This window comes from Cnephaeus nilssonii (genome assembly GCF_951640355.1).
Source record: "Cnephaeus nilssonii genome assembly, chromosome: 11".
In the NCBI taxonomy this organism is placed as follows: Eukaryota; Metazoa; Chordata; class Mammalia; order Chiroptera; family Vespertilionidae; genus Cnephaeus; species Cnephaeus nilssonii.
Window position 1 is genome coordinate 12383172 of NC_137082.1, and position 26007 is coordinate 12409178.

The following is a 26007-nucleotide window of genomic DNA, read 5'->3' on the forward strand; positions in this document are numbered from 1 at the left end:
CTGAGCCTGGGACCCTTCAGTCCGCAGGCTGATGCTTTATCCACTGAGCCAAACCAGCTAGGGCAGAAAATTAGTTTCTTTAGATTATAGTATTCTGCTTAATTGGAAGTGAGTTAAATAAGCTTCTAGTTAACTTTATAGGGTTAAGTGGTGATTGCTCTTTTTGCTTCCCAGCCATTTCTGACATCTATTTCCTGGCTGATGATATTAGGAATACTTACTGTAATGTTCTGTTTGGTGTAGAACTGCATCCTGAACAATTTCTTTGAATCAGTGATCTTCTGAATAAGAAGCCTCTTTGGTTGTCCACCCAGGTAGTAGTCATCTCTTATTGATAGCCTTAAAAGGCTAGATCAATGAAATTAAATCTGCTTTTGGATTGGGTTTTAGTGAGAGATGGTGTATGAGTTTCCATTCTGTGTTTAACCTTAACTCAGGCAACTGTGTAGTCTATAATGACATATGTGTGTCTCATTAATCATGAAAAGGTGTTGGAAATACGTTTTTTTCTGGGGATGAATTGAGCAGATAATACTTCTTAAATTGTTACTGTAATGGTTCCCCTCAGGCATGAGCTTTATGATCTAATTAGATTTTGTCTGATTCTCACGTTTTTGCTTTTTTATTTTTTATTAATCCTCACCCGAGGATATTTTTCCATTGATTTTTAGAGAGAGTGGAAGGGAGAGGGAGAGACAGAGAGAAACATCGATGTGAGAGAGATACATCGATTGGTAGTCTCCTGCATGCACCCTGACCAGGGCCGGGGAACCTGTAACCGAGGTAAGTGCCCTTGACCGGAATCGAACGTTGGACACTTCAATCCGCAGGCCGAAGCTCTATCCATGAGCTGAACACGTTTTTGCTTTTTAAAAAAATATATATTTTATTGATTTTTTTACAGAGAGGAAGGGAGCGGGATAGAGAGTTAGAAACATAGATGAGAGAGAAACATCGATCAGCTGCCTCTTGCACACCTCCTACTGGGGATATGCCTGCAATCAAGGTACATGCCCTTGACTGGAACCGAACCTGGGACCCTTCAATCCGCAGGCTGATGCTCTATCCACTGAGCCACACCGGTCAGGGCATGTTTTTACTTTTTTGAAGTTCATGCTTTAGATAGATTAAAATTAACTGATGCATGAATTTTCTACCTTTGCAGATTCCACCCTGATAGAAATAGGGCCATTGTCTGCTGGTACCATTGTGATTTTGTACAAAATGATAGGCAGTCCTTTCCTCTGTCAGAAAGAAGATAATTTACATGTAATAATAAGTCTGATTATGCTTGGATGCTTATGTTCTTTGTTGCACAATTTAACCAACCTCATTAAGGCTCCATGACCCTTTACCTAGATGACAGTCAAATATAGTTAAGTCAATAAGTTTTCTTCTGGTTTGTGAAAGAGTGAACCTTTATAGTCTGGAACATTTAGACTAGCTACTAATTTCCCTTTTAACTGAGAATTTATCTATATAAGCACCAAACATAAAAAAAAGAATAAAGTAAAAAGTATTCTTTTTGGAATGATGAAGTTCTTTTTAAGTTTGCTACATTTTTTTTCTTAGTGTGTTTTGAATGTGATTTCTTAATATCATTTTATGTATTATTTACTGTATAGCCTAAGAAAGTGATGTTTAACAGCTAACTTTGGTATGACATGTCAGTTTATAAGCATTTTATTTACATTACGAGTCATTCACTCAAGATTCATATGATTATTATTTTTTTGATTATTGTTTTATTAATCATGAAATTGGTGGAGGTAATATCATTTAATACATTAAAAGGTTGAGGCCTGCAAGAGTAACTTGGTCAGGATTATTCATCTGAGCACCCGAGTTTGGGACCTAAAACCTCAGACCCCCAATCAAGAGCTTTACCCACCATACCCAGGCAACCATGTGCTAGCTGGTTTGCCCTTATCCTAAATCAGCATTTTGTAGCCAAGAGATTTTTTATGTTCTCTTGTGTCTTCTTTAGTTATGAGGTGATGTGTATTATAAATGATTTATTACTGCTAATTAAAATGCCACTGAATTATTTATTTAAATTTGTGTTGGGTTCAAGGTTATTCCTATACAAATGTGAAGTCCACGAAGACAGAGACTATATCTTATTTGTCTCCTCTCTCTTCAATGTCTAGAATAGTGCCTACAAATAGTAGGTGTTCAATAATTATTTATTGAATGAATAAAGCAATGAAATTTTTAAATTAAATATATTTTTATTGATTTCAGAGAGGAAGGGAGAGGGAGAGATAGAAACATCAATGATGAGAGAGAATCATTGATCGGCTGCCTCCTGCACGTCCCCTACTGGGGTGGAACCCGAAACCCAGGCATGTGCACTTGACCAGAATCGAACCCGGGACCCTTCAGTCCATAGTCCAACACTATCCACTGAGCTAAACTGGCTAGGGCTAAAGCAATGAATTTAATTCATGTGCTTGGATTCTAGTATGTTTTTTTGAGTGGACAAAAGGGGAATTGTGTTTAACCCACAATTGTTCTCAGCTGTTGTATGGAGTAAGTGCTGTATGGCATATATTGGTAATAAACATGATTATCATTTGAAAATGGTTGGAGGATTTTAAGAAATGTTTACTTATGGAAGTGTGAATGTGTATATGAATCTCAGCCATCACTTGTGTTGTGTAACGATATTTGAAATCCAAATGGTTGCAGACTGCTACATTTCTTCCCTCTCCTCCTTTTTACTTTGCTCTGAGTTGTTGGCGGTTGTTTCTTACTATTTTCGTTATGTCTGACTTTAGCAGCTCCTTTTTCCCCCCAATCTTTTTTTTTAAACAGACTTTTATTTTATTTTATTTTTTATATTTTATTGATTTTTTACAGAGAGAAAGAAAGAGGGAGGGATAGAGAGTTAGAAACATCGATGAGAGAGAAACATCGATCAGCTGCCTCTTGCACACTCCCTACTGGGGATGTGCCCGCAACCAAGGTACATGCCCTTGACTGGAATCGAACCTGGGACCCTTGAGTCTGCAGGCCGACGCTCTATCCACTGAGCCAAACCGGTTTCGGCTTTCCCCCAATCTTAATTATTTAACTTCTGTTTTGGGCTAGAAACTTAGATAACCAAATCTACCATAATTGTTCATTATAGATGGGTTTGAATGGAGGAAAGCCCCATTGGTAAAAGGTATGGACTCAATTAGGTGAGTCTTAGACATATGTTTGGGATGCTCAGAAGCCTTTTCCACTTTTTATTCATGTTAGTTCTTGATTGGGTGAGATTGTGGAACAAATGGTTCTAGATTGGAAAGTTGTTATCCTATCTAATAAAGAGGGAATATGCTAATTGACCATCACTCTGTCACAAAGATGGCTGCACCCACAGCTGAGGCCAAGTTCCCATAAGGAGCCTTAACCAGCAATGAGCCTTAACCCGCAACCAATGTACCTTGGTTGCGGGCACATCCCCAGTAGGGAGTGTGCAAGAGGCAGCTGATCGATGTTTCTCTCTCATCGATGTTTCTAACTCTCTATCCCTCCCTCTTTCTTTCTCTCTGTAAAAAATCAATAAAATATAAAAAATAAAATAAAAGTCTGTTTAAAAAAAAAGATTGGGGGGAAAAAGGAGCTGCTAAAGTCAGACATAACGAAAATAGTAAGAAACAACCGCCAACAACTCAGAGCAAAGTAAAAAGGAGGAGAGGGACCTGAGGCTACCCCCACCCCCCCCAGGGGCTTGACAGAGGACCTCAGGTCACGCCCCCTACCCGGCAGGACTTGACAGGGGATCTCAGGCCGCGCCCCCGCCCTGGCATCAGGCTGGGGGACCTCAGGCCCCACCCCCTGCCCCAGTGCCAGGCCAGGGGACCTGAGGCCACGCCCCCCGCCTGGCAGGGTTTGGCAGGGGACCTCAAGGTGGGCTTCCTATCCTGGTGCTGGGCTAGGGGACTTCAGGCTGCTACCCCCACCCCAGCGCCAGGCCAGGGGACCTCATGCCGCGCCCCCCACCCCGGCACCAGGCTGGGGGACCTCAGACCACACCTCCTGCAGGGCTTGACGGGACCTCAGGCTGCGCCCCCAGCCCCAGCATCGGACCAGGGGACCTGAGGGTGGGCCCCCCTGCCTGGCTGGGCTTGACAGGGGACCTCAGGCCGTGCCTCCCACCCAGCGGGGCTTGACAGAGCACCTCAAGGTGCACCCCCAGTGCTGGGTCAGGGGAACTCAGGCTGTGCTCTCCACCCCAGCACCAGGTTGGGGAACCTCAGACCGCACCCCCCGCCCGGCGGGGCTTGACGGGGGACATCAGGCTGCGCCCCCTGCCCTGGCGCCAGGCCAGGGGACCTGAGGCCAGGCCCCCCTGCCCGGCGGGGCTTGATGGCGGACCTCAAGGTGCGCTTCCCGTCCTGGTGCTGGGCTAGGGGACTTCAGGCTGCTCCCCCCACCTCAGCGCCAGGCCGAGGGACCTCAGGACATGCCCCCCAGCAGGTGGGGCTTGACAGGGGACTTCAGGCCACGCCCCCCACCCCGGCACCAGGCCGGGGGACCTCCGGCTGCACCCCCCGACCCAGCACCAGGCCAGGGGACCTGAGGCTGCGCCCCCCTGCCTGGCGGGGCTTGACAGGGGACCTCAGGCCGTGCCCCTCACCCAGCAGGGCTTGATGGGGTACCTCAAGGTGCACCCCCAGTGCTGGATTGGGGGAACTCAGGCCATGCCCCCGCCCAGCGGGGATTGATTGGGGACCTGAGGCTGCACCCCCTGCTAGTGGGGCTTTACGGGGGACCTGAGGCTAAGCCCCCCTCCAGGTGCTGGGCCGGGGGACCTGAGGCTGCAACCCCTGCCCGGCGGGGCTTGACAAAGGTGGGACTGGCCGGGTCTGGATCTAGCCCAATTGGGGGGGGGGGGTGGCCGGATCTGGGTCTCACGCGATTTTGAGGCGCATGTGGGTGAGCGGGGACTTGACTCTGGGTCCCGTGGTGCGCCCCAGACTCTGACAGGAGGAAAGTTTTCATATAGCGTACTTTCCAGCGTATAAGACGACTGGGCGTATAAGATTTTCCTGGGTTAAAAAGTCATTTTATACGCCGGAAAATACGGTACATTTTACTAATTTTCTTTCATCTCTGACACTTCTATTATAGAGAAAGGGCAAATAGCAATATTAAATTATTTCCTCTAATTAATCCTCTTTTTTTAAAAATAAATCTTTATTGTTCAGATTACAATTGTTTCTCCTTTTTCCCCCCCAATAACTCCCCACCACCCAGTTCCCACTCCCCCTCTGCCATTACCTCCCCCCTGCTGTCCTTATCCATAGGTGTATGATTTTTGTCCAGTCTCTTCCCGTACCCCCCACACAGACTCCCCTTTCCCCCTGAGAATTATCAATCCACTCCCATTCTATGCCTCTGATTCTATTATGTTCACCAGTTTATTCTGTTCCTCAGATTTTTAATTCTCTTGACTTTTAGATTCACTTGTTGATAGATATGTATTTGTTGTTCATAATTTTTATCTTTCTTCTTCTTTTTCCTCTTTTTAAAGAATACCGTTCAGCATTTCATATAATACTGGTTTGGTGGTGATGAACTCCTTTAGCTTTTTCTTATCTGTGAAGCTCTTTATCTGCCCTTCAATTCTGAATGCTAACTTTGCTGGGTAGAGTAGTCTTGGTTGTAAGTTCCTGCTATTCATCACTTTGAATATTTCTTGCCACTCCCGTCTGGCCTGCATAGTTTCTGTTGAGAAATCAGCTGATAATCGTATGGGTGCTCCCTTGTAGGTAACTAACTGTTTTTCTCTTGCTGCTTTTAATATTCTCTCTTTGTCTTTTGCCCTTGGCATTTTAATTATGATGTGTCTTGGTGTGGTCCTCTTTGGATTCCTTTTGTTTGGGGTTCTGTGTGCTTCCTGGACTTGTAAGTCTATTTCTTTCATCAGGTGGGGGAAGTTTTCTGTCATTATTTCTTCAAATAGGTTTTCAGCATCTTGCTCTCTCTCTTCTTCTGGTACCCCCATAATTCTGATGTTGGTTCGCTTGAAGTTGTCCCAGAGGCTTCTTACACTATCTTCAACTTTCTGAATTCTCTTCTCTTCTTGCTTCTCTGGAGGAGTGTCCTTGGCCTCTTTGTATTCCAAATCTTTGACTTGATTCTTGCGATCCTCTAGTCTGCTGTTGGGTCTCTGTATAAAATTTTTTATTTCAGTCAGTGTATGTTTAATTTCTAGTTGGTCCTTTTTCATATCCTCGAGGGTCTCATTAAATTTATCAGCCTTTTCCATGAAATTCTTGAAAAACCTTATAACCGTGGTTTTGAACTCTATGTCCAGTCACTTGTTCTCCATTTCTTTGGTTTGTGATCTGTTTCCTTGCCTCCTCATTTTTGCTGCTTCCCTGAGTTGGTAGGGTAGCTTTGTGTACTAGGTGTCCTATTGGTTCAATGGGTCAGCCTCCCAGTTACCTGAGGTGGACACTCTTGGTGTACCCTTGTGTACTGTGTGTCCCCCAGCAGGAGCCTACAGCAAGGACTAGTTTTCTCCTCCTTTGCTTGGGCGGTTTTGGAGCAGTCTGACTGGAGCTGCAGTTTATTTGGTTAAGCTGCCATAGAACAGGCCATTTATATGCAAAAGCCGCTATGTGGAGCCTGGGTAGGTTTGTAGAATGTGTGGGGCGGGGCCTCAGGGCGGGGCGGGGTCTCAGGGCGTCACTAGGCTAGGGCGTGGCAAACGGCGATGGCTGCCGTCAGCCGTCTCTGCCTTTCCTCGTTTCCAAGTCCCCACGTCCCACACTCCAGCGCAGTAAACAATGATTGCTGGGCGCACCTCTGCAAAAAAGTCACTCTCACTTTCTGACCCGATGGCCGAGAGTCCAGCTTCTCCCCGTAGGTGTCTGGGTCCCCCACGTGTCCCCAAAAACTGGATTTCAGAGTGATCGGGAGCTTGTCTCCCTGCGGGTTGAAGAAAAGCCTCGTGCCCAGTCACCCGCCTCCAGCCCGATTCGCGCCTCCGTACCTCAGCTTTTCAGCGTTTGTGCTCCTTTCTCTCCTTAGTCGTAAATCTACCACTCAGCCAGCTTTCCCGTGGTTCTGGGTGGTAGACGTTTTGTCTTTTAGTTGTATTTTTGAAATTGTTGTGCGAGGCAGCAGATTAGTTGTTTAACTTTGCTGCCATCTTGGTTCCTCTAATTAATCCTCTTTTAATGTGCACAAATTTCGTGCACCGGGTCACTAGTTATAGTATATTACAAAAAGAAGAGCTTGAGTTGTTAAAATATTATAGAGCTAATCAAGAGCACTAGGTTTTATTTCTAAAATCATTTGGACAGTAAACAGCTATTTTTTATTGTTTATTAAGTCACAGTAGCAGTGAGCAATTGAAGTGAGTAAAATTATGTTCTAATAGTGCAAAAATCATCTTTTTTTTTTTTTAATGGACTGCCCCAGGTCAGTCCCAGGGTCTTTTCTTTCTTTCTTTCTTTTTAATATTTTTTATTGATTTTTTACAGAGAGGAAGGGAGAGGGATAGAGAGTTAGAAACATCAATGAGGACACTCCCTACTTGGTATGTGCCCGCAAGCAAGGTACATGCCCTTGACCGGAATCGAACCTGGGACCCTTGAGTCTGCAGGCCGACGCTCTACCCACTGAGCCAAACCGGTTAGGGCAAAGCATCTCAACGTGAGAAATTTTATTTGCTACTGACTCCTGCAATTTAACATGCTAAGCACCCAGCCTGTTTTATCTTTGGACAGAAAGTATAGTGTCAGTCACGGGTGACTGGGCGCTTAACGTGTTAAAAGGTGGGACAACTCTAGATAAAGCAGACCTGAGAGTTTGAGAATTAAACTCTTATGTCACTTAAAATCCTAAAGAAGGATTATGATTTGGATTTATTAGAGATAATATGCTTTATCGTATTTTGCAATTTAAACTAACCATTTTGTAAAATTTCCTATCTAAATTGTATTTGCACACCAAGCACATGGTAAGGGCATCCTATCTAATAAAAGAATAATGTGCAAATTGACCATACCTCTGCTACACCCACAAGCCACGCCCACCAGCCAATCAGGAGCGAGTATGCAAATTGACCCAACCAAGATGGCTACGGCCACGGAGCGAGCAGGAGGCTTGGATTTCCCCGGCAATGGAGGAAGCCAAGATTCCTGCACACCCTGGTTGGCCCAGGCCTCTGCTCAAGGCTACAAAGTTTCAATTATATAAAATAAATAAATCCCAATAAAAATGACTGTGGCCACAGAGCGAGCAGGAGGCTTGGGTTTCCCCGGCGATGGAGGAAGCCAAGTTCCTGGCCTGCCCTGGCCTCTGCTGAAGGCTACAAAGTTTCAATTATAGAAGACAAACCCCAGATACCTGGGCCTCCACTTGGGTTGCCGGGGGGAGTGGCTGGCCTCCAAACCACCACAGGCCCCTCACCCAGGCCGCCCTATGCCCTAAGGGAACCCCCACCCTGATCCAGGACACCCTTCAGGGCAAACCAGCTGGCCCCCACCCGTGCACCAGGCCTCTATACTATCTAATAAAAGAGTAATATGCAAATTGACTGTCACTCCAACACACAATATGGCTGCCCCCATGTGGCCAAAGATGGCTGGCCCCATGAGGACACAAGATGGCCAGCAGGGGAGGGCAGTTGTGGGCGAACAGGTCAACAGGGGGGGCAGTTGGGAGGCACCAGGCCTGCAAGGGAGGGCAGTTGGGGGCGATCAAGCCTGCAGGGGAGGGCAGTTAGGGGTGACCAGGCCAGCAGAGGAGGGAAGTTGGGGGCGACCGGACCTGCAGGGAAGGGCAGTTGGGGGGGACCCAGGCCTGCAGGGGAGAGCAGTTAGGGGCAATCAGGCTGGCAGGGGAGCAGTTAGGCATCAATCAAGCTGGCAGGGGAGTGGTTAGGGGGTGATCAGGCTGGCAGGCAGAAGCGGTTAGGGGCAATTAGGAAGGCAGGAAGGTGAGCAGTTGGGAGCCAGCAGTCCTGGATTGTGGGAGGGATATCCGACTGCCCGTTTAGGCCCGATCCCTAGGATCGGGCCTAAACGGGCAGTCGGACATCCCTCAAGGAGTCCCAGATTGGAGAGGGTGCAGGCTGGGCTGAGGGACACACACACCCATGCACGAATTTCGTGCACCGGGCCTCTAATTTATAAATAAAATACTTACTAGTAGTTAAACAGTTTAAAAATCAGGCTTGTGTGATCAGGCAATATATGATGTCCAGTTCCTTCTTTGAAAAGTAAATCTTAGGCATTCACAGCTCTCTTATCAGGAAGTAATTGACACCGAAAAGGAAATTTCTACTGTCTCCTATGTTCATGTTTATGGAGTCATGCCTTTTGTAGACTCTAGAGCAGTGATGGCGAACCTATGACACGCGTGTCAGCACTGACATGCGTAGCCATTTCTGATGACACGCGGCCGCCTCGCCGCATGCCGAGGATGAAACATTTGCTGCTCCTGAGGATGAAACATTTGCGAAATAATGTTTTTCCTCAAAGTTACACACTGCCCGAGTTATGCTCAGTTTTTTGGCGAAGTTTGACACACCAAGCTCAAAAGGTTGCCCATCACTGCTCTAGAGTGTGCCAATCCAGGACATCATGTTTTTGGAAACTTTCCTACTTGGAAGTTTTAGATTTCCCCAAAACTTTTAGCCATATATATATTCATTTTCAGAAAAATATATCCTGTAAATTATTATTTCTTACTTTCCAGGGATTTTCTAACCACATAACCTCTCAGACCTGAACCACAACAACATTGTTCCTGGAACACCTCTTTTTAAGGTACACATAATTTGGCTCTATAATTTCAGGCCTGTTCATAATTCATAATATTTTTTAAAATTTTCATTGACTAATGTGGAAAATGACATTTACTTCTGGCTATAATATTAGAGAAACAGAAGATATTTTATATAGTTTGAATTTCTTTTTACTCATGAGATTTAATTAGAAAGTAATTAAATGCAAGGGAAATTGTTGGCAAGATGTAAAACCTGCTAGCCGGCATTGCCATATACTTTAAATGTAGAGATGTAAAAATTGAATACTGAAGTCATTAACATTACTCGTCAAATAAGTGTCTTGTTTATAGAAACTTTTGTAGTTTGCCTTTGATTTCTCAGATTGTTTATGTTAAACTTGTTTTTCAAACCTGTGGAACTAGTTCAGCTTTGTTTTCTATCATAAGATAGGGTTAGGATTCAAATTCTGTTTACTACTGGCTGTGATCATTTAGACCAAAAAAGTTTTATAAGAGTGCTCCTAGGGTTTTACAGTCTTTTATGTGCAAAATACACTGCTTTGTGTTTTTTAGCACTTTCTAAGAATTGAAAGCACATCATCATATCATATCTCTGAGGTGGCAGTAGTGGACATATTAATCCAACATCCTTTGGAATGAGGAAATTGAAGCATCATGAAATTAGAGAAATTATACAAAGCTCAGTGAATGGATTTAGACTCATCACACTGACTTTGTATAATGCCTTTCCCCCCCACCCCTCAAAGAACTGAATAACTTATCACACCTCAGGATTCCTTCAGGGTTTTAGCTCTCAGATTGCTAGGACTGAGGCTTTGTCAAATATTCCATTACAAAGTGATTTGGGGAAACTGAGGCTGTGGGCAGTGGCTTGCCAAAAGTTGGATGCATAATTGCTATCTGAATTGGGAGTAAAACTGAAAGCCACAACTCAGTCTGATTTAATTTAAAATTGTTGGTTGCTGACACTGACTTGGGGAGGAGAAAATGGTGGCAGAGTAGGCAGATGTGTTCCGAGCCTGGTCCTGGAACAGAAAGAAAGAACAGCTGAGGTTTGCATGGGGAGTGTTTGTTAGCAAGCTAAGGGACAGCTAAATTCCAGGAGAAGGTGGGGGAGTGCTAGGCAGGGTTCCCCTGACCGTGCAGCACCCACAGTGGCTGGGTCCCCTCCTGGAGCTGCGGGCTCAGAGGGGGAAACCTCGCCATCTTGCAAAGGAAAGAGGATTTTATCGGAGCCCGATTTTCCACAACAAGGCAAACACTGAACATCTGTGATCACTAGAACACGGGTCCCCAATCGGCGCAAACATGCGGATTCAAAGGAACTCTTCACTACACCAAGGAAAGGTCAGATCTCACCTGGGATAAGGTGAGGTTTCTTGTCCCGGTGGCGGGAGAGGGAAACGCGCGAGTGGTGGGAACTGGAGGACCGGGAAAGTCTGTGCCTAGAAAAATCCGCGGCTGGTGGGACTGCCGTGATCCGTGAATGTGGAAGGGGGTCCTCTGAGCTGCTAACAGAAGGCATCTCTAAAAAGCAACCCATTTGGATCTGACGAGGAGGGTCAGACTAGGAATTTCAAAGGAGTGCAGGCTGCTTAGTCTTGCACGCAGACCCACTGTGTGCACACTTGGGCTTTTTCCGATTCTGTTTACTAAGCCCAATACATAGGAAAACCCAGTTGGGGAATACCCTGAGAGACTGCAGGAGGAAGTTGTTTTTCCGGAACCTGGGAGCAGAGCTAAGAGTGACCATTGGAGAGGCAGCTCTGAGGCGCACACCTCCACAAACCGGCAGTGAGTGCCATAGGGAAAATAAAGCTAGAGAGGCCCGGAAGTCAATCCAGAAACACTGCCACCCAGGGGCTGAAACACAAATTGTCTCTGGTTTAATCAAAAATAAATAAGAGAAATTAAGACACCGCCTGCTTAAAAATCAGGACTGGCTTACAACACTGAGGCGCAGTGCAACGCAGGGAACTGCAATTCTGCCCAGACTGGGAAACAGGTGTACCAAACAGAACAATAGAGGAAGTGAATGACCGCCACTACTGCACATTTTATTATTTTTATTAATTTTTTAATTTTAATTTTTAATTTTCATGTTTTGCATCTTTTACTTAAGAGACTAATTTTTTTTCTTTTTCCCCCACTCGATTTTCAACTTTTTAATTATTACATTTTTATTTTCAATCAGCATTATTATTACTATTATTTTACCTTTTTTTTTTTTAAAGTGTCATTTGATTTTCTCTTTGTTTTATTTTGGGATTAGTGTCCTACATTCTATTTGCATCTTCCCTTTAGCATCGTTTTACCCTATCTCAACGCTAACTTTATCCCATCACTCTCTTCCTAACCTTTCCCCTTTTGGTCTCCTGTTTTTCTTAACCCTTTCTTCTTTAGATTTTCCCTACTCTGTTTACCCTCTTATAAAATTTCACCCTTCTTATATATCTAATTTCCAACCCCCTGCTCCAAGTCCATATTCACCTCTCTCTACACTACCTTAACTAAAAAAAAATAAAAAATTGTTTTTCTCTCTGCCCTTTTGTTGTTGTTTGCTCGAATATTGATTAGATTGAATTTTTATGCTTTTTTGTGAGATAGTTTTGCTTATTCTTTTTTTTGTGTTTGTTTGGTTCTTTTGTTTGCTTTGTTTTTGTTTCTTTTTTACTTCTGTTTTCCCTTGCCTCACTTGATATTAGTTGGTGTTGTAGTTTGTATTAATCTCCAGATTCGTGTTGCTGGCATTTGCTGGGATTGGTGGTTGTTCTATTGGAGTTTACTCCCCATATATATAGTTTGTTCCCCTTTTCTCTTAGTATCATTCTTGTCTCTCTTACTTTTTTTTCCCTCTTTTCCTAAGTTCATTGTCACGCTCCTTCTTTTGTTCTTTTTTTCACTCTTCCTCTTCCTCTCCTATCCCCTATTTTGTCTTTCTCTGGTGGTCACCTTTATTGGAGGTTATTAATATCGTGAATACAATTCTGTTCAGTGTCTTGTGTGTTGTACCTGGTTGTGTTGTATTTTGTACCTTTAAATCAACGCAGGAGGGATGGGAGCGGGGGGACGAGGACAAATATGTGATACCTTAATCAATAAAGAAATTTTAAAAAAAATCAACGCAGGAGAGAGAGAACTACATAACCAACATCCGGAGAAGAGAGACCATGGGGAGACAAAGAAACAGCCCCCATAGGAAAGAAAAGCAGGCATCACCAGAAAAGGAAGTAAACCAATTAGACGCAAGCAACCTATCAGAGAAAGAATTCAGAGAAATGGTCATAAGGTGGCTGAAAAGAATGGAAGTCAAATTCGACAATATGAGTAAGAACCAAGAGGAAATGAAGAAGAACCAAGAAGAAATGAAAAATGACATCGCTGCTGTAAAGAACTCAATAGAAAGCATCAGGAGTAGAATAGAAGAAGCAGAGGACCGCATAAGTGAGCTAGGAGACAAGGTGGAAAAAAATACCCAACTAGAACAGATTCTAGAAAAAAAAATTAGAAAGCAGGAGGAGAGCCTAAGGGAACTTTGGGACAATACGAAACAAAACAACATTAAAATAATAGGGGTTCCAGAAGGAAAGGAAACTGAGCAAGGAATAGAAAACCTGTTTGAAGAAATAATGACAGAAAACTTCCCTGATATAGGAAAGAAAAAACCCACACAAATCCAAGAAGCTCACAGAAACCCAAGCAAAATGAACCCCAAAAGACTGACGCCAAGGCACATTATAATTAAATTGGCAAACACCAACGACAAAATAATAATCTTAAAAGCGGCCAGAGAGAGACAGAAAGTTACATACAAAGGAACCCCCATCAGACTAACAACTGATTTCTCAACAGAAACTCATCAGGCCAGAAGGGAATGGAATGAAATATACAAAGTCATGCAAAGGAAGGGTCTCAATCCAAGAATACTGTACCCAGCAAGGCTATCAATCAAAATTGAAGGTGAAATCAGGAGCTTCACAGATAAAAAAAGGACTAAGGGAATTTATCACCACCAAACCAGCAATGCAAGAAATGCTAAAGGGTCTGCTGTAAAAAAAAAAATGAAAGAAATAGGAAGCAAAGAAGGAACACAGGGGTATAGAATAAAAATGGCGACAAATAAGTACCTATCAATAGTCAATTTAAATGTAAATTGATTGAATGCCCCAATCAAAAGGGTAACAGATTGGATAAGAAAACAAAACCCGTATATCTGCTGTCTACAGGAAACCCACCTCAGAAAAAAAGACACATACAGACTGAGAGTGAAGGGATGGAAAAAGGTTTTCCAGGCGAATGGAAATGAAAAAAAAAGCGGGGGTAGCAATACTTATATCTGACAAATTAGATCTCAAAGTGAAGGACATAACAAGAGATAACGAAGGCCACTTCATAATACTAAAGGGAGCAATCCAACAAGAAGAAATAACTGGTAAACGTATATGCACCCAATACAGGAGAATCAAAATACATAAAAAACTCCTGGAAGATATCAAAGGAGAGATTGACAGCAATACAATCATAGTAGGAGACTTCAATACCCCACTATCACCATTGGACAAATCCTCTAAACAAAAAATCAGCAAAGAAACATCAATCCTAAATGGCTCACTAGACCAGATGGAATTAATCGACATCTTCAGAACATTTCATCCCAAAGCCACAGAATATACATTCTTCTCAAGTGCACATGGGTCATTTTCAAAGATATACCATATGTTAGGACATAGGCAAAGTCTCTCCAAATTCAAGAAGATAGAGATCGTATCAAGCATCTTCTCAGATCACAGCAGCATAAAACTGGAAATCAACTACAATAAAAACAATCCAAAGAAATCAAACACATGGAGATTAAACAGCATGCTAGTAAACAATGACTGGGTTACCAGAGACATCAAGGAAGAAATACAAAACATCATGGCAACAAATGACAATGAAAACACAACAATCCAAAATCTATGGGACACAGTGAAAGCAGTCCTGAGAGGGAAGTTCATAGCTCTACAAGCCTACTGCAAAAATCAAGAAACAATGGTAATAAATTACCTAACCCTACAACTCAAAGAGTTAGAGAGAGAGCAACAAGAAAAGCCCAGTGTAAGCAGAAGGAAGGAAATAATAAAGATTAGAGCGGAGATAAACGACATAGAGATGAAAGAAACAATACAAAAGATCAACAAAACCAAGAGCTGGTTCTTTGAAAGGATAAACAAGATTGATGAACCTCTAGCCAGGCTCACCAAGAAGCAAAGAGAGAGGACCCAAATAAATAAAATCAGAAATGAAAGAGGTGAAATAACAACAGACCCCGCCAAAATACAAAGTATTGTTACAAAACACTACGAACAACTCTATTCCAACAAACTGGACAACCTGGAGGAAATGGACATATTCCTAGAAAAATATAACCTTCCAAAACTCAATCAGGAAGAATCTAAACAGCTCAACAGGCCAGTAACTATGGAAGAAATTGAAGCAGTCATCAAAAAGCTTCCGGCAAACAAAAGCCCGGGGCCTGATGGCTTCACAGGAGAGTTTTACCAAACATTCAAGGAAGAACTAAAACCTATCCTCCTCAGACTATTCTAAAAAATTCAAGAGGAAGGAACACTTCCAAGCTCCTTCTATGAAGCCAGCATCACCCTAATACCAAAACCAGATAAAGACAACACAATGAAAGAGAATTACAGACCAGTATCCCTCATGAACATAGATGCCAAAATCCTCAACAAAATTCTAGCAAATCGGCTCTAGCAGTACATCAGAAAGATCATACACCATGACCAAGTAGGATTTATCCCAGGAATGCAAGGATGGTACAATATCCGCAAATCAATAAACGTGATACATCACATAAACAAACTGAGAGATAAAAATCACATAGTCATATCAATTGATGCAGAAAAAGCATTTGACAAAATCCAACACCCTTTCTTGATTAAAACTCTCAACAAGGTGGGAATAGAAGGATCATACCTCAACATAATAAAAGCTATATATGATAAACCTACAGCAAACATTGTACTCAATGGGCAAAAACTAAAACCATTTCCCCTAAGAACAGGAACAAGATAGGGACGCCCACTCTCACCACTCCTGTTTGACATAGTACTGGAAGTATTAGCTATTGCAATTAGACAAGAAGAAGAAATAAGAAGCATCCAAATTGGAAAAGAAGAAGTAAAGCTGTCCTTATTTGCAGATGACATGATATTGTACATAAAAAACCCAAAAGACTCCATCAAAAAACTAATAGAGTTAATAAATGAATTCGGCAATGTAGCGGGATACAAAATTAACGCCAAGAAATCTATGGCATTTCTATACACCAATAGTGAACTTACAGAAAGAGAGACTAAAAAAGCAATCACATTTACCATCACACCAAAAAAACTAAGATACCTAGGAATAAACTTAACTAAGGAGGTAAAAGACCTATATACGGAAAACTACAGGACACTCAAAAAAGAGATAGAGGAAGACGTAAACAGATGGAAGAACATACCATGTTCATGGATTGGTAGAATCAACATCATTAAAATGTCCATACTACCCAAAGCAATCTACAGATTCAATGCACTCCCCATTAAAATACCTACAGCATATTTCACAGACCTAGAAAGAACTCTCCAAAAATTCATCTGGAATAAAAAAAGACTCTGAATAGCCACAGCAATCCCGAGAAAGAAGAATAAAGTAGGAGGGATCTCAATACCAGACCTCAAGCTGTATTACAAAGCCACTGTTCTCAAAACAGCATGGCACTGGCACAAGAACAGACATATAGATCAATGGAACATAATAGAGAATCCAGATATCGACCCAAACCACTATTATCAATATTTGACAAAGGAGGCATGAACATACAATGGAGTCAAGACAGTCTCTTCAATAAATGGTGTTGTGAAAATTGGACAGATACATGCAAAAAAATGAAACTAGATCACCAACTTACACCATACACACACAAAAAAAATCTCAAAATGGATACAGGACTTAAACATAAGACGGGAAACCATAAAAATACTAGAGGAATCCACAGACAACAAAATCTCAGACATAAGCCACAAGAACTTCTTCACTGACACTGCCCCTAGGGCAATGGAAGCTAAAGAGAAAATTAACAAATGGGACTACATCAAAATAAAAAGCTGTTTTACAGCAAAAGAAACCATCAACAAAACAACAAGAAAGCCCACTCTGTGGGAGAACATATTTGCAAATGCTATAACTGATAAAGGTTTAATCTCCAACATCTACAGGCAGCTTATGCAACTTAATAAAAGGAAGATAAATGATCCAAATAAAAAAATGGGCAACGGACCTAAATAGAATCTTTTCAAAAGAAGACAGAAGGAAGGCCAAGAGACACGAGAAAACATGCAAATCAAAACGACAATGTGGTACCATCTCACACCTGTCAGAATGGCTATCATCAACAAATCAACAAACGACAAGTGTTGGCGAGGATGCAGAGAAAAAGGAACCCTCCCGCACTGCTGGTGGGAATGTAGACTGGTGCAGCCACTGTGGAGAACAGTATGGATTTTCCTCAAAAAACTGAAAATGGAACTCCCATTTGACCCAATAATCCCACTCCTGGGAATATATCCGAAGAAACTAGAAACACCAATCAGAAAGGATATATGCACCCCTATGTTCATAGCAGCACAATTTACAATAGCTAAGATTTGGAAACAGCCTAGGTGCCCGTCAGCAGATGACTGGATCAGAAAACTGTGGTACATCTACATAATGGAATACTCTGCTGCCATAAGAAAGAAGGAATTCTCATCATTTGCAGCAACCTGGATGGAATTGGAGAACATTATGCTAAGTGAAATAAGCCAGTCAATGAAAGAAAAATACCACATGATCTCACTCATTTATAAACTGATGAACAAAAAGATAGATACAGAGACAGTAAAGCAACAAACAGACTTTCAAATTACAGGGGAAGCTTAGGGAGAGGTGGGGGAGATAAGAGATCAACCGAAGGACTTGTATGCACGCATATAAGCATAACCAGTGGACACAAAACTCTGGGTGGTGAGGGCATGTATGGGAGTGGGATGGGGGGACAATGGTAAGCTATGTACACATATAATATCTTAATATAAAATTTTAAAATAAATAAGTAAATAAATAAATAAATAAAATTGTTGGTTGCTACTTAGCAGCAAGGCTGTTTTCTTAGAAACTGCTTCTTGTCACTGGTCTGTTTTGCATGAAGATGATGGTAAATGCAGTAATGTTTTTTTCTGGGTAGATGGCACTTGGTTACAGACTACAATTTTCCTTTTCTAAAAGGAAAAGCCAGTTAAATATTATGTTGAACCAAGCCCCTTATTTGAGAACTAGAGGCCCGGTGCACGAAATTCATGCACTGGGTGTGTGTGTGTCCCTCAGCCCAGCCTGCACCCTCTCCAATCTGGGACCCCTTAGGGGATGTCCGGCTGCCAGTTTAGGCCTGATGCCACAGCCTGCACCCTCTCCAATCTGGGACCCCTTAGGGGATGTCCGGCTGCCAGTTTAGGCCTGATGCCACAGCCTGCACCCTCTCCAATCTGGGACCCCACAGGGATAGGGCCTAAACTGGCAGCTGCACATCCCTCTCACAATCCGGGACTGCTGGCTCCCAACCACTCGCCTGCCTGCCTGCCTGATTGCCCCTAACCCCGTGGTCGGCAAACTGCGGCTTGCAAACCACATGTGGCTCTTCCACAAAATGTTATGGCCTGAGTGAGTCTATTTTGAAGAAGTGGCGTTAGAAGAAGTTTAAGTTTAAAAAATTTGGATCTCAAAAGAAATTTCAATCGTTGTATTGTTGATATTTGGCTCTGTTGACTAATGAGTTTGCTGACCACTGCCCTAACCGCTTCTGCCTGCCTGATCACCCCCTAACCATTCCCCTGCCAACCTGATCGACGCCTAACTGCTCCCCTGCCTGCCTTATCGCCCCCAACTGCCCTCCCCTGCCAGCCTGGTCTCCCCAACTGCCCACTCCTGTAGGCCTGGTGCCCCCAACTGCCTCCCCTGCTGGCCTGGTTGCCCCCAACTGCCCTCCCCTGCAGGCCTGGTCACCCCTAACTGACCTCCCCTACTGGCCTGGTCGCCCCTAAGTGCGCTCCCCTGGTAGCCATCTTGTGACAACATGGGCGTGGCCATCTTATGACCACATGGGGGCGGTCATCTTGTGACCACGTGGGGGTGGCCATCTTGTGCGAAGGCATGATGGTCAATTTGCATATTATCTCTTTATTATATAGGAGGATATGTCACAAGGTACTTCTTAAAAATCTCTAGCATATTATAGATACTCATTTTGGTTGGTTTAAAGCAATTTTCTATGTTTTTATAAGTTTAGATTTTAAAAAGACCTCCAGTTTATAAAAATAATGTGTTTGAGTTTAATTTAAGAATTTATCTAGGGAAGAGAGGGGAGCTTGATAAGGTTTTAGAGCTAAAAAAGAAACTAAGATTTGCAGCTTGTTAGGTTGCAGAGGTAATTTTTTTTTCTTTAGTACACAGTATGGTGTGATGGTTTTTCTGGGATGAACATTTAATAATGAATTCTCTTTTAGGAAGTGTTTCTTTAAATGGACCACCCAATGGTTACATTTGTGTGGAAAGAAAATCCTCCCTTGCCCAGTTGACATTGGGCCAACTGTAAGACAGGGACCACATTCAGTCACTTGTATTGGATGCAAAGGTCTTGAACAGCCTGGATTATTTCCAGGCATTATTTTTGGCTGATTTTATTGTCGTGTAGGTGATTGTGTCTCGTCAGGGTTACTTTTCCTGTGTCTTCCGCTTGAGTACTAAGTATATAATGGTCTTTTTTATTTTTCTCTCTCTCTTTCTTTTAAGTAGTTTGCTCATATTTCTTTTAAAGAACCTTTTAGTATTGTGATTTGACATAAGGGCCTGCTATTGGACATTATTTGCTTGACATTGTCTCTTTGGAAATGATTTTTTTATGATGATAGTGATTGTCTTGTTTCTATACTTGTGGGTGCCCTGTCTGGAGATATTTGGATAATTATTGGAGTCAATGAATTGCTGTTTTCCAGGGACAGGGAATGGCAGGTGCTGGTGGGGGGTAAAGTTGGGAGTAAGTTTACTTGCAGAAAACATACAAGCACATTACAACTAGAAAGATGTATCAGAAAAGTATCTTGGAAATATACTTTTAGGTATTTTAGGCATATTTCAAGGTCATTGTAGGAAAAGTGGTTTCTTCCTTAACTTTTCCATGTTGTTTACAAAGTTTCTCTGAGAATGGAGCCTCTCAAAAATTAAAGAGAACAGATGAATAGATTTACAGTTGGCTGCTTAAAGATCTCTTCTGCAATGATTCTCTCTCATTATTGATGTTTCTATCTCTTTCTCCCTCTCCCTTCCTCTCTGAAATCAATAAAAACATATTTTTAAAAAAGATCTCTTTTGTATCGTTGAGGAAAACTTTAACCAATTGATTCTATCACTGGAGAATGTACAATCTAACATATAAGGGTTCACGTGTAGTAGATGCTTAATAAAGTTCTGTTGAATATTGAATAAATATATCCTAAAGTTGCTATTGATACTGCAAGTGCTTTATCATGGCAAGGAACTGGAGTACTCTTTTGTATCTGTGTTTCCATACCACTCAAGATTTAATAAAGAAGTTCAATGGGGAGATATTTAGTGAAATGTTTGTGGCTATTTTAAAATCTTGTCTAGAATTAGGATGACTTCTTTCCTTTTTTCTTTTTAAACACATCTTGTTCGGAGACATCACTTATTATAATGGCCAATGATATGTTGATGACACAAAAGTACAGATACTTCATTATAAATTATAAGTTAATCCAGTTAAAAATTAGATATTAAAAACGATGTTTTTCTATATTTGTTAAAGCAGTTATGTCATACCACAATGATTTAACAATGTTAGTTGAGAGTGAATAAGACTAACCATTATTGTAGTTAGTTCTGTAAACTGTTTCTAGAAGGGTCTGCCTTGTGTATTAAATCATTCACATTGTACTCAGTATGGCCTAGTCTTGGTAGATTCACTGCTTAGTGAAGAATATGCATTTTGTGCCTGATCACTTTTTAGCACATCATGTATTATTTTTAAAATGCTATTGTAATGTTTAATGTGCTCCTGTTCCTCTTCCCACAACCCATTAAAAAGTACTTGGCACTTGTAAAATGGAAGCTGCCAGCCAAGGTGAGACTCTGTTTTTATGAAAAGATTTCTGTATCACCAAGCCAAAGTTAGGACCCAGGAGGGGTTGGGCAGGGGACAGGGCCAAGGAGGGGAGGCTTGGAATTAGGAGTCTTTTCAAAAGACGTACCCATAATTCTGTTATATCACCCCTCTTTGTGGTATAGTGCTGATACATGCTTTGTAAATTCTGGATTTGAGAATAAAATAAACGTGTTTTCCTGAGTTGGTGTCTAAAACTCTTCGTATAGGAAAAGACCAAGTCCCTCATCTGTGCTGGAGGCAGGGAAATAGCATAACACAGGCTTAACAGTCAAAGGTGTTTTCAGCGCTGGAAAAAACTGAAGAGTCTTTGTGTTTCAAATTTTTCAACCTAATTTTACTGTGTGTAAAATACCAATGTTCTATAAGAAAACTCCAACAAAGTATTTTAATCTCTTGAGTCCCTAATCTATATGGTGGAAAACAATCCTTAAAGATAGGTTAAAAAGAAAAAACAAGTTTTCAGTTAAGGATTTAATCTTCAGGACAGAGTACTGTTGAGCACCAAATTTTCTAAATTTATACAGACGTAATATATCCAAAATTCCACAATTCCCCTGAAGGCTGCTGTGAACTATATAAACAGCAGTAGTCAAAAGCCTTATTTGTTCTTTGAATTATGTGGGTAAACAATATATTTTTCCTCATTTATAACTATGATAGCTGCCAAGCTTCTCTTTAGGAGAGGAGCATTTGTTTGGGTAAAATATTAGCATCAGTTTTTTAGAGCCTTTGAGGTGAAAAGGGGATTTTCTTTTTCTGTATTAGAAAATATATAAGCTACTTGTTATATTAGTGTACGATTTTATTTTGTGGATTAGTATATGTATACTTGAAACAACATCCTTGACCCCTCTACCCACTAGATACCAGTAGGTCCCCGCGTCCCCCAGTTGTTACATCCAAATAATGTCTCCAGATACTGTCACATGTCTTTGGGGAACACAATTACCCCCACTTTAGAACCACTGCTTTAGATTCTCTTTTCAGGCCTGAAGACACATAGAAGTGTTAAATTAGCAAATGACTAAAAATTTATTAGCAAATGAGTAATGTTTGTTGGATTTTAGTGTTGGAAGTTAAAAATTTGTAAAGTTTTACTTATTAGGAGAGTAATTATTTTTTTATTATGTTTTGAACTACTTGTTTTCAACCAGTTGTTATAAAGACATAACTTCAGGTGAACTTGATGTTAACAATTAGGGACAGTCTTACTTAAAAAGCTTGTTTGTTCCCTTTCTCAACTTCTAGAAAATCTGTTTATTTTTGTCTGTGATGGAAATGCTGGCAGTGGGCCTGCTGTAGATAGCATTCGCCAAAATAGATCCCTTTGGGCCCCTCCCTTTCTAAATTTAAGTTATTCATTCAAGTCTCAGACTCTCAGGAGTTACCAAGAGCAGAGTTGGAGAGCCGAGTTGGATTGCTCCTTCTGGGGTATGGGTAGACTCTGAAGCAAACACTTGCTTTTGGCTACTTTTTAAAAATATATATTTTTTTATTGATTTCAGAGAGGAAGGGAGAGGGAGAGAGAAGTAGAAACATTTATATATATAAAACCCTAAGCACTGAAGTGCAGGAGCTTCCCCCTGGTGGTCAGTGCGCTCCCACAACTGGAGAGCCGCTTAGCTGACCTACAGGCTCCAGAAGCCAGGCTCACGCTGGCCAGCGCAGCTGCAGTGGTGTGAGCCTCTCCTGCTTCGCCTCCAGGCAGTGTGTGGCAGTCACAGTGGGGCCAGGATGAGCGGGAGTGGCGCTCAGCTTGGGCTCGGGCTCCTCCCTGGCCACCTGCCACTTTGTGCGCTTCTGCATCTCTCGACGGGTCCCATATTGCGAGAGGGCGCAGGCCAGGCTGAGGGACCCCACTGGTACACAAATCCGTGCACCGGAATCCGTGCACCGGGCCTCTAGTCAATGATGAGACTTGGTCAGCTGCCTTCTGCATGCACCCTACTGGGCATGTGCCCTTGATTGGAATCGAACCCAGGACCCTTCAGTCTGCGGGCTGACACTCTATCCACTGAGCCAAACCAGCTATGGCCTTTTGGCTACTTTTTGGCCTGTAGTTGGTGTCATGAAGTGTTGTAAGTATACTATAAGTGACTTTTTTTTTTTTTTTTTTTTTGGTAGAAAAATGCCCTCAAGACAGAGTTTAGAAGGAGAGGGAGAGGAGGAAGGTGAATAAGAGAGGGAGGAGGAAGATTGAGAGAGAAATATATTTTGGCAGCTGAAGGAAATAAAAACAATGAAACAATGGTTCTGGACTTGTTTCTTGATACTGGCAGCTTGTCTGCTAAGATCATTATGATCCTCAGTGGAACTGCTATTTGGTTCTGATTCCAAAAGTAAACAAAAGAAACAACTGCAATATTGGACAATTTTGTTGAATAGGGCACTGTTTATGCCTCTGTGATCCAAAGTCATATTGTAGTTGAGGTTTTTGGATTTGGTTTGGTTTGGTTGAGGTTTGTAGTCCTTTTTTGCTCTCAGCAAGAGAGAATATGTCAGGAATCCTCAAGTAACTTAATTGTTCTGGTCATTCATCTCTTTCTAGAGGTCTAGCTTTCTTTAAAAATCATTTTTGAGACTTTTGAAAAAATTAAAGTGATGAACAATTACTCTGTAATAAAACTCATTTGCTGGTTTCTGCTTTCTGTTCTTTGTTGCTACTGGTTATTTTTTTTTAGTACATTTGCCTTCAGTATTTTCAGCTTTTTGAATGATGGTCATGAAAATGAGCAGAACTGTCCTTATTTTGGACTTGTGGAGAAATCAGTGTATTTAGAAAGAATGCCTTTGGAGCTTAGAAGATACAGTCAACAATCTCCTCTGCTTCCCCAGGAGGCTTTACCAGCCACAGCAGTAAAATTGCCAGTCTGAAATCTGCTCCTCTCTTCTTCATCTTCTCTATTTTTGCTTTTAGTTGTACAAATCAATAGAATGTTCTCTGCTATTCAGATTTCTCAGGATCAAGCATTGATGTGAGTGCAACAGTTTTCTTTGGGGTCTGTAACTGAGACCATCTCAAAACAAAACTCTTAGGAAAACAAATTGATCTTTTATCATCATAAAAAGAAACAGCAAAAGAGAAATTCTTCTCTTCAGTCAACTTAAAGGAAAGCTCTAAAGGTGCCAATCTGAGCACGTTGCCCTTAAATGGAAGCAGTATTTACATTCACCTATTAATGGTGTTAGAACCCAGATTGCTTTCAGCTTCCTAGAATTTTGAGGCCAGAAACTTTTACCATATCCCATATAGTATGGAAAAACCTCTCCATATTTTAACATTTTTATATTTTTTAATATAAGCTGCAATTTGTAATTCTTAATAGTCACCAATAAATATTATAATACCCTATTGATTTTCTTCATAAAATGAACATGCAGAGCATAAGGGTATTGTAAGTAATTTAAAAACACTGAGAAAGTCACAAAACCAGGAACCTTCTTGTATACCAAGGAGTAACAGTTCTAATACATGGTCATAGCTACATGCTAAATTGGGCTATTTTCATGCTTGAGAAGGTGACACCAGTTTTGACTGAACATTGGCAATTACATATCTCCTCTATAATTTACCTTTTTATTTTCTTTCCCTTACAACTTTTAGGTAGAACTTTAGACTTCATAGCACTGAATTAACCTGCACTGAAAGCTGTTTACCTGCAGTTGTTCACTTTTGTTGAAAGTGACCATGTCTCAAGTTCAAGTGCAAGTTCAGAACCCATCTGCTGCTCTCTCAGGGAGCCAAATACTGAACAAGAACCAGTCTCTTCTCTCACAGCCTTTGATGAGTATTCCTTCTACTACTAGCTCTCTGCCCTCTGAAAATGCAGGTAGACCTATTCAATACTCTGCTTTACCCTCTGCATCTATTACACCCACCATTGCAGCTGCAGGTAAGCAAGCGTATGAATCCAAGTGTCTTCTGTTTCAAATGTGTTCTGAGCCTGTATTTTTGATCTAAGTAGATTGCAGAGCTAGGGAGCTCTCATATTTACCTTCAATAAGCAGAAGAAAATATTACTGCCCAAGCTTTTTTATCTCAGATATAAAACACTTGGTTGTGCATTGGATTGAATGGAGGCCTTGGTTGACAGACCATTTCAAAGTGTAAAAAAAGAGAATTGAAAACTAAATTATAATGTCTAGTCTGTTATAAAGTGGTGGCTGGCAGAGAGAATTGAACAGTAAATTCCACTTTGGATAGTCATTGTTGTATGGGAAAATTCTGCTTTTAAAATTATTTCCCAGAACTGACAAAGAACTCTTGTAAGCCCCCTTTTTGTATGTCTCTAAGAATTTATCCCAAGCAAGGGGGCACTCAGCTTTACTGTCAAACAGAAGAGTGCATTTGCATTTGTTAATTTTTATTTTAAATAAATTTAAGTTGAGATTCCAGAGGTAGTTTAGAAATCCTAGTGAGGATCAATTAGAGATTGAACGAAGAAGCAGAGATTTATAAAAAGGAAATAAGTTTAGAGGCACTGAAATTTGATTATTAGGAAACTAAAAATGTGCTCATTGATTAGAAAAGACTTGAAACACCTGAATAAAAAAAACAACTGAAAACAATATTCTCCCTCTCACTTCCTAAAGTGGCAAAACCAATTAAATGGAGTGTGAGCATGGTTGTCTCCATGCAGAGTCACCTTGTAACAAGTGCCTTTCTATCCCTTACACCTGATAATTTCCTTTGCATTTCATTGTTTTATTTCCTTTACTTTGTAAATCTATTCTTAGAGTATTAGCTTGTCCCACTCTGAGCTGCATAGCTCTAGACATCGTTTGACTGGCTCACCAGATAGCATTCTTGACTTGTCATAATCCTAGAGATTCAGTTTTACCCACATTTGCCATTTGAGTCCGGCTTAAAAGGCAATGGCACCAACTACTTCAGTTCTCTTTGATGTATTGCTTTTTCTTCTAATGTGTCTTATATCTACATTCTATTGACTTTGTAAAACTCCTGCCCACTGAGGCCATTTTATTTAACA

At 41.5% G+C, this 26007-nt stretch overlaps 1 protein-coding gene across 6 annotated transcripts in view; it reads left to right on the plus strand.

Moving 5' to 3' along the window:
- STAU1 (staufen double-stranded RNA binding protein 1) overlaps positions 1-26007 on the plus strand; it is a 78349-nt gene that overhangs the window by 6664 nt on the left and 45678 nt on the right. Inside the window, exon 2 of one of the 6 annotated variants that reach the window (XM_079784878.1) lies at positions 9706-9776. The exons of 4 other annotated variants lie outside the window; for them this stretch is intronic. Coding sequence is in view for 1 of the 2 variants with exons in the window: in XM_079784883.1 (XP_079641009.1) it covers positions 24705-24909 (205 nt within the window). In the remaining variant the exon portion in view is untranslated. Of the gene's footprint in view, positions 1-9705; positions 9777-24620; positions 24910-26007 lie in introns of those variants that run through there. One more of the 6 variants, XM_079784883.1, reaches the window with a different exon arrangement.